Source organism: Cynara cardunculus (assembly GCF_001531365.2).
Source record: "Cynara cardunculus var. scolymus isolate 2C chromosome LG 8, CcrdV1, whole genome shotgun sequence".
In the NCBI taxonomy this organism is placed as follows: domain Eukaryota; kingdom Viridiplantae; phylum Streptophyta; class Magnoliopsida; order Asterales; family Asteraceae; genus Cynara; species Cynara cardunculus.
In genome coordinates, this window is record NC_037535.1 from 4,889,393 (window position 1) to 4,899,340 (window position 9,948).

General features: G+C 34.7%; 1 protein-coding gene across 3 annotated transcripts; it reads right to left on the minus strand.

Moving 5' to 3' along the window:
- Window positions 1-1,484: 1,484 nt before the first annotated feature.
- LOC112516402 (protein ALP1-like) lies at window positions 1,485-6,309 on the minus strand. Of its 3 annotated transcripts, none has more exons than XM_025123420.1 (3): window positions 4,939-6,309; window positions 2,250-2,288; window positions 1,485-2,162 (listed from the first exon to the last, which is right to left on the minus strand). In XM_025123420.1, the coding sequence occupies exons 1-2, from the start codon at window positions 6,307-6,309 to the stop codon at window positions 2,274-2,276; spliced, it is 1,386 nt and encodes a 461-aa protein (XP_024979188.1). In that variant the 3' UTR covers window positions 1,485-2,162; window positions 2,250-2,273. The 3 variants fall into 3 exon arrangements, with proteins under 3 accessions (XP_024979188.1, XP_024979187.1, XP_024979186.1); XM_025123419.1 differs by having other exon boundaries at window positions 1,485-2,171; XM_025123418.1 differs by having other exon boundaries at window positions 1,485-2,288.
- Between the last annotated feature and the right edge of the window lie 3,639 nt (window positions 6,310-9,948).

Here is a 9,948-nt window from a genome sequence, read left to right on the forward strand (position 1 = left end):
GGCTTGATGACACGAGTGGGTCCAGTAAGGACAGCCCACATGATGTAGGAGATCTGATTTGATGTGGTGACGAACAAAAATGTTGGGTGGGTCCCACCAAAAAACAAAATTCGATGGGCGTGAGCTGTACCCACAAACGGTTTTGAATCCGTATAAAAGAAAACAAATTTAAAGCTAGTAGATATCCATATTATATAATTTATTCTAAATAATAAAAATTAATATAATTAGGGTCTGTTTACTAAATACTTACTTGGTAGATGCTTATCGGATAAATTTTTTACCGAATGAACATGAGAAGGGTCAAAAATCTTACCAGGTAAGAGCGATGAGAATGATGGAGAGTCTTACCCGGTAAATGAGAATGACGACTCTTACCCAGGTAAGCGCTTACCCAGTAAATTGTTGCATTTGATATGTTTTGATGTACTAAAATCTTGCGCATCAAAATAAATCATAGTGTTGGCTCATATCGACAATTGGGTAAACGGCCCCTAAATTTTATATATTATTTTAGTAAAGATCAATGCTTATTTTGTATTAACCGTTTCCTAATTGTAAAATATTCCAACATCATCAATACAAATAAATTGCTTAAATCAATAGTTTTAGCTAATGCTTTATTTATAATTGAAGTTTTGTTGATTTTAATTATATATCCAAATAACAAGTAGTCATAATTGCAGTAATGTATTATTTCCGTTTATTAAACCGAAATAAATTACTTTGTTATTATATTTATATTACATTATAATAAAAAATTTAATCAAATAACTTACATAAAAAACGTGAATTTTTAGATGGTTAATTTAATACTAATATCGATATAATTTTTCAATTTTTTATGGAATATTCGAATTTATATTTTATTCAAACATAATAACATTATTGATTTATCAAAACCATATAAAAACGTGTAATTTATATTAATAAAAAGTAAACATTAAAATCAAAACATTGCACGAGTATCTTTCTAGTAAATAAAAATTCACAATTACTCTTGCTCACGAACAAGGTGCATCCCCATCCCCTGTTAGAAATTTAGGATTGCCAAAACAGGGTAAATGGTAATCGAAATCTGGATTGCTTAAAAATCATGTAAGTTCACTTTCCGAACTGATCACAAATCATGTACCTCTTCATTCTAATCACGTTTTTCCACTACATTCCAAGTCCAAAATTTCGTAGAGGTTTTGGTGCCCCAAACCCTGCGGGGGGCCGCAAGGGGGCACAACCCACTTGACCCACGCCATTTCGTTGCGTCCAGGATCAAACTCACCTTATATATAAGTATACACTCCGCACCACCTAACTTGTATTAGATTACAGCTTTGAAAACCTATTGGCACTCGTGTTAATTCCAATGGCCGGTGAAACTAAAATCACCAACATCCCCTATCCCTTGTCAACTCAAGGATTATACGGTCAAACTGGTTTTCAGGTTCTCTTTACCATCCCTAATCCTAGATGCAACAACAAAAACTGAGTTTTAATTGTTCAAATTGCATAATACTCCATTCCATTCCATCCCATTCCATCTTCCGTACCAAAAGAAAACAAAAGTTGAACACTTACAAAACCAGAGTAATTGTCAATAAACCGAAGCAGTTTTGTTTTGGTTTCACAACTTTTGCAACCATGTAGTATAAAAAACCTTAGAGATCAACTTTGGACCCTGGCTATCAAGAGCTGCAACCACCATAAGTGGCTAAAGAGCCAACCATGAAGAATAGCTCAACCCATAACAACTTGGATTTGCTTCAAGTTCAGGTCCTCTCAGAGCCACTTGAGGTTTTGTCAGACTATTTACTTCAAGGTCTCATGAGATCAGTCAAGATGCATTCAAGTGGGCCCAGGCATCTACGGTTACAAAAAAAAAAGACTAAAGAGCCTTCAACCCAGTAGCCCAATAAGCCCAGAACAGACTGATAGAGGTGTTACCTCTTAGAAGACCAGCTTCTGGCTCTACATATCAAAATGATACATTAAACAGCTCTTGAAGCTATACCAAAGTATTTTTCTTAACTCCTAAACAAGTTACCATTTTCGTTCAAGATCTCGACCATATGATATCTGATCTGACAACCATTTCAAAACCCTTGAAGCTATCTACAAAAAGTTGATCAACGTCCATCGCCAATTTAGCAGCAACACCACCATTTCTGAGATTTCTTTCACAAAAAAGACGTCATCAGCTTCACCATAAAGAAGAACAATACAAATCTTCTCTGAATCATTGCAATCCATACCTTACTTATCTGCTTTAATACAAGTCAACAATCTTCCCACTGAAATAGTCAAACATGGCTCAAATTAGAAATAGATTCGATTATGATTCATACCAACAATTATGAGGTACCCAGATGCGCATTTTTCATACAAAATTCTCTATCCAACATCAAACAATCCATGTAATTCATTAAACAAATATTTTAACAGGATCACCACTTTGAAGTTCTCTGTAATAAGTATACGAGTATATCTACAAAAACGGCTCCCATAGAAAGTACATAGATGCCAGTGGAGGTTTGGTCTCAAAGTCTAATCTTTCTTCTCCTATCACTGCCTTTGGTAGCACGATATTGGGGAATCTCACTGCTATTACTCAATTTATAATTTTATAAAAACATACTTCACACATTTAAGATAATCTAAAATCAGTTTTTTAAGGTTCGCTTCTCACTATTTTCCTAAAAAGACATCGCTAAAGCCTGAATGTGCACTTCAAGATGACAGAAAATCAAGGGGTTTAGGGTCATTATAACTAGTCCTTTAGTTGCAGCTATTATAAATCTGCTCATTATGTTTTTGACTAGTTTGATGTGCTTTTTGCAGAAAAATAATATCATTTGTATTTACTATTTAACGGTGAACCCAATCTTTGACAATCCTCCATCCACCGCGCATTGGGTATGCAAGATTTGGGGAGAGTTTGAGTCGGAAACCTTCCTTGCATTCTTGCTAAGAACCATTTGCATGATACAAGCCGATGACGGCAAGAGAGTAACTTTACCAGTTGCTCAGAGGCTAGAAAGAGAAGTACAAGAATATAAACTTACTTTTATCTATAATTTGACACTCAAACTTTATATATAACGACCCCTTTCCAATAAAAATGGTTAAGAAAAAGAAATATGAAATATACTGTGGCTTCTAGATAAGCTTCCAAATCTTTTTCATAAGTAAGGGGGTCTTCTTAAAAACAGCCTCTCGACTTCTTGAAGTAAGGAAAGGTCTGTGCACGTCTTACCTCCCCATACTCTACTTCCGAGTTGGGTGTTACTGAGTTTGTTTAGTTTGGTTTTTTTTGCTGGACTTGAATTTAGGAGTCAAATTGGTATTGTCAAAAAAGCTTTGATGACTCAAAGTTCATATCAGGAAAGAAGAGTGGTAAAAATGGGGCAAGCGTTGGCTATCCAATTCTAGAAAACCTTAGGTTATCAATGTTGTCAACTAAGATGGTTTCCCAAGTCATCTTAGGGGCTGTTTACTAGAATAAATGGGTACGATGCTCTAACAGGTTCAGCAATTCAGCATCTCGTTCAGCCATAATTGTTGGTCAGAAGGTGTTGGTAAATAACATTATCTCTTACACAATAAAAGGGTATGAGCACTTGGTAAACAACCCCTTAATCTTACTACTTACTACTTCCTACATCCCATGAAAATTCCAATGTTTGACTTGAAATATAACATAAGAGAACCACTTGACAATTCGTCAAATATCTAAAAGTACCCTTTACAAGTGCTTTTAGTCCCAAACTAATACCATTAGTTTATTTGTAAACGATAATAATGGACAAACCATGTAACTTAACTTGAAATCTTTCCATATAAGAAAGTTGTAGCAGTTTTTATGGCATGGAGCACTACAATTATTTGAACTCTTCCTTGAAGATAGTCTATGTTAGTTATCATCCATATTCCATAAGAAATCTTTAACGGGCCGTTTATCAAATGCTTAATGGTAAGCGCTTAGCAGTAAGAGTCACCACCCTCATTTACTTTGTCAGAAAACATTTTTGGCCATCAAAATGGATTGTTTATAAGCGTCTCATACCCCAGCGCTAACCAGGTAAGAGTCTTCTCCTTTATTTACCGAGTAGAAACCTCTGCTGTTGTCATGCCTCTTACCGGGTAAGATTACCAGTCCTTGTCATGCTCACCCGGTAAGCGTTTAGTAAACGGCCCCTAACTCTAAATTTCTAGTGCAAGATTTTTATTATCCAACCATTAAAGCCTATTTATATAAAACACTTGTAGACTAGTCTAGTCCTTCAGCGTTTCACTGCAAAGGAAAGCTTAGATATTGATGATCATAGGAATTAGAAGTTGAATCATCGCCTTTTTATCAACAAAGTTTGCAATATACATCAGAAGACTGAACCTTTTTTACTTAATCTGCACACAGGACTCAGAGCAATAAAGATTGGCATTATATAGATCATAGTGCTATATATCGAGTTATCTTTTTTCCTTCTTTTAAGATCATTAAATCTCATATTGCATATAATGAATGTAGAAACTAAAACTGACCTCCGTGGCATGACATATGGTAAGCCATTTATCGATCATAATTCATAAGTCTTTTCTGTTCCAAATTCATCGACTAGATGTTTCTTTATTGGAATTCTACGTGCTTAGATACCATAAATAAATTCTAACACAGAGAGACATCTAGGGGCAATTTCAAATGAGAATCGTAAATATTTTTAGAACCTAGAAAACCAACTATTTCATGAATTTTTCATGATGAATAACCCTAAAATATTCATGATATCATGCATTCATCATTCACGATATTCATCATCAATAATTCATGAATAGTTGGTTCTCAGGTTATCAAATATTTACAATTCTCATTTGAATCCTCCCCTAGACATATAAATGTTGAGAAGCATTGATTTTTATAGGCACAATTGATCGCATGTGACTGACCCGACTTAAGTCTGAAGCAATGGCACTTCTAATCCTCTCTCCGGCCTCATCCCCTTCTCCTTCATAATCCGGAAGATTGTGATTCCTCATGTAATCTGAATCTTCATCCGGGAACTCCTCATTAGACTTGATAAGAAAATTATGAAGCAAACAACAAGTAACCACAATGTAGGGGAAAGATTCGATTGATTCCTCCTTCCATTCTTTCGACAAAATCCTCCACCTTGCTCTAAGTCTCCCAAACGCAGTATCAAGCAACTCCATCCCTCGATTGTGCACAGAATTAAAAGCTTGTTTTGAATTCAAACACCCATCGTCAATATCATCATCATCATCCTCATCCTCATCATTATCATCATCATCAATATCAGATTTTCTAAAAGGTGTAATCAACCATGGCAAAAGAGGGAAACAAGATTCACCCAAGATGTATTGAGGAATTGAACTACCATCACTAAGTTCATAAGATGGACCATTTAAAATTTCCCTTGATTCCTCAATAGCCGAAAACAGCTCGGATTGACGTAAAACCAATTCGGGTTTCATCGTATTAGGCCAACCAGCTGAAACATCTAAAAACCTACCTTCTGAATCAACCAATGCTTGAACCATCACTGACCCATTCTCACCAAAAAGATTCCCTTTAACACCGAAACTATCAATACCCAAAACCCCACAACAATTTGGAAGTGAAATCCATCCAAAACCGACTACAATTCTATTCAAATCAGACCTTAATTCAAAGAAATGACCTAAATTATCGATAATTGCTTTACATACCACATAGAAAACCCGGCAGGCGGTCGGAGAATCAAGATCGAAGCGTCGAGCAACCGCATTGAAAGTGGCGGAGTGCGCAAGGCGGAAGAGGGTGGCGGCGACGGCGTAATTGGGAGGGATTGAGAGAGAGGATAGAGAAGGGGTTAGGAGTGGGAGTAAGTAAGAAAAAGATTGTTTCGACATTCGAAATGATTCGATGAATAACTGGTCGTTATCGTTTTCTGAAGATAGGAAGCGGTAAAACCAGGAGGGTGGTGGCGGCGGAGGCCGGGGGACGGCGAATGCGATGGGATGGTGGATGAGGGAAAGTAAGTTGGAGATGGAGAGGGAAACGGCGGAGATGTTGGATTCGAGGGTTAGGGTTTGGGTAGGGTTGAGAGTGAGGTCGTGGTTGGTGAGGAAGGAGTGGGCGGCGGCGGTGGCGGACGCCGCCGCTGCGACCAATTGCAGAAGGTTTTGACGGCGGGTTGAGGGCGTTTGTTGTTGTTGCTGTTGTTGTTGGAGCTTTGCGGTGTTGATGTTACGTTTGGCAGAGGCGGAGGACGATGACTTCGCCACCGTCGAATTCCTTGGTCCACCGGCGCCGGCCATGTGCTCTCCCAACCAAATGAAACAAGAGAAAGGAGTCCCTTGAGCCCTTTCTAAATATTTTTAACTTTTAATAATTATTATTTAAATAACAAAAATAAAAGAAATCAATTATATTATCTTAAACATTAAATATATATTTTATTTCTCTTTCATAAATGAAATACTAAAAGAGTACTCGCATAATGCAGCGAAAATAATCCTCATTTTAATGTTTAATTTTTATTCTTTGTCTCTATTGACATGATACAATTTTATGTGTTTTTGAGAAAACGATAATGTTTTTATTTTTGAATGAGATATAAATTTGAAAATAGCATAAAATTTTGAAAAAAAATAAAATCGTTATTAGTATCAAATTAACTATTTAATAGTCCTTGTTTTTTTTTTGTGTAACTTCTTTAATTCAAAATTCTATTATAATTTAATTTAGATTTAATAACAAAGTAATTTATTTTTTATTTAATAATATAATTTTTTATAAAGACAATAATTAAACATTGTGTTATAACTCAATTATTATCTTAATTATATTTTAGATTTTATATATTTAAAATAGATGTTTATCTTGTATTTGATTATGTTTATCTGCAGTTAGTTACACGAATTTAAAAACGGAGCTTTAATAAATTGTACTTACGCAAAATTACTTGTAATCTTGAATTTTAAGTAATATGCATCAATAAACAATGCTTCATGCATAAAAAATGATTTTTAAGAGTTTTTGTCAAATGCTTTATAATATTGTATAGATAAATTATTTCAAAAATACTTAAATTAATTTTAATTTTATATTTTATTAATATCTACCGAGAAAATATGGATTATAATATTTATTTTACATCATCTAAATACCCTGTAATAATACATATTGTTCTCATTCCACAAAACTATATAAGTGTCTGAAGTTCACTATAAAATTTCTGTTAACGACATTCTCATACAAAAGATCCATACAACCACATATCAAAAGCAGACTTCAATTTATTCACGTTTATCTTCAAATGGGAGTTAGACTATACAGCCTAGTGACGAAATCTCTAACAATGCAATAATGCAATAAAACCAATTCATGTAAAAGTTTTTAAACCAATAATCATACAATAGGCTCTTAGGCACTACATCCCAGTTAGTTATAAAGTTGACGTTCAGGCACAACGTTCTAGTTAGTTATAAAGTTGGCACTCTGGCACAACCAACTGTAACAATATTGTAACACAGTCAACAATAACAAATCAAACATACTAATATGGTATAATATCGAAGTAGTAATCAATTGATAACATATGCATTTTCGTTCGAACAGGTTATAAGAAAACTTGTCTTTATCACGAGGATAATCTAAATTCTTCTCTGATAATGAATCCAGATGTCGAACACTTGAAACTGAATAAAAGCAGCATAGGCCACAATCAATAGAGCTAGACTCAATTTTATCTCTAAACAAACTCTAAAAGACCCCGAACGACATGAGGCAAAAGTGGCAAAAACACACACAGTGGCTTACACGACCTGTCACGCGACTAAGGTCGCAGCATAAGTTGCGCAAGTCAGTGTATGTCCTCCTTGACTTGCAAACAAATAATCGGGCCCAAAATGTTACCAAACTCAAACCAATACTTAAACTCATCAAAGGAACATCTAAAAACCAATTTTGATCCCAAAATGAACACGAATGAAAAATGAGAAAAAACCTATAACAGTGAGTTATGCAACTAGCCGCGCGACTTAGGTCGCGGGCTAGATGATGTGAAACACTGTTCTTGACTTCTTTTCCACTATTCACAACAGCTTCTGAATTTCAACCTTTTGACAAGTTCAAATCAAAACCAACCTGATACCACTAAATTACAACCCAACTAACTAATGGAGAAGGTTGAATCAACCAAAAATGGGAAAACCATAAACTACAAAATTTGAAAATAAGCTCAGAGTTCACTGTGACAAAACTTTTCTCTCAACAAAAAGTGATGAGTAAAACAAGCTCAACAAAACCAAATCACCAACTAAGGATTTAACATAAGCCTAGCTCAAGATGGTGAAACCCAAAACTTAAAGATCAAAACATAACTAAGCAACCTTCAGATATAGGTTAAGGAGGATCATACCTTGAGGAGTAGAATATTAACTCAAAACTCTCAAACTTGCTTCATTCTCTATTGACTCCTCACTAGCTCACCAAAGGAAATTAGGGCTCTTATCAAAATACACGGTTACACCTTTAAAACACAGGTTCTAGAAAGAGAAAGAAGGTGAGCTCCTTTAATATGACTCGCAACAATTTCATTCTAAACCTTCTAAATTAGACAATTATTGAATAAGCCCCTAGACCTCTAAATAAACCCAAACTAACTTATCGATGATATTACAACATCTATGTGATATCCTGTAATTTATGAGAAAATACTATAAATAAATGTTTAGATTTGGAAGGCTTATAAAACTAGAGGGACTAGTTTTGTCAATAAAGGAAAATTTGAAGATTTTGGGATAACCTCCCATTACATAGCTTGTAGCCATAGTTTAATGTATAGTCAAATTAGGATTCTTAATTTTATTATCCTTTTAATTTGAGCAGTTAAATCCTTGAGGAAACCAAAAAAATGTGAATTGATGTTTGAAATTCTTAGGGGCTGTTTGGATCATGGGAATTGAAAGGAATTGGAATGTCCAATCCTTTGACCAAATTCCAAATAAAGTGTTTGGTTCATGGAATAAAACTATGGAATTCTTTCAATTCCAGTTGATTCCTTCACGCACAGATTTTACAATTCCATGGCAATATGCTAGGATTTCAATTCATTTCCTACAAATTCCTTCCCTAAACCAATTCCATGCAAGCAAACGCAATCACAAGGCATGGTAAATTCCATCAGATTCCATTCCATTCCCTCAAAGTCAAATTCATTTGATAAATTCCAATTCCATCGAATTCCATTCTACGAACCAAACACCCCCTTAAAGTTTCGAATATTAATTTTAGAGTTTGAAGTTGAGTTTGTGTTTGAAGTTTTAATGGTGATTTTAAGGACTCGTTGAAGAAATCTGATGGAGTTTTCATTAGCGATTTCTAGATATTACACAAGGTACGAAATTTTATTTCATCCCTTTGTGTTTATTCGTTCTGTTGTATGTATGTATGAATTCCTGATTCCAAGTGTTTATTTGTGTCGTTAAATACGTGTACGGTTTCTTTGATTTTCTTTCAACTCGTTCCATTCGATTTGGTGAATAATCATGTTCTTACTTCCACCAAAATTATTTTGCGTTTTCGTTCGATTAGTTGATCGTTTGATCATGTCTATTCGTGGATTAGTAACATCAAACACCATTTTTAAATCCGCAGAATTTCATTCTGAAAATTTCGTGTTATTTGTAAAATTCTTAACAAATCGCTCGTTTATCAGATTAATTCATACGATACTGTTGGTCCCAAAAGGGTCTACAAGAATACTAAACAGTTTGTAGAAGGGGGGGATGAATACAAACACAGAGTTTTCAAATTTAAAATATATATTGATAAAGAAAATCAATACAGACTTTACAAGATTGTTTGCGGAAAGATAAGGTAAGAGAAACCTATCTAAACAATCTTAAGTTACACACAAAGGTTAGCAATTACAAGAAAAGAGATTGCTAAAA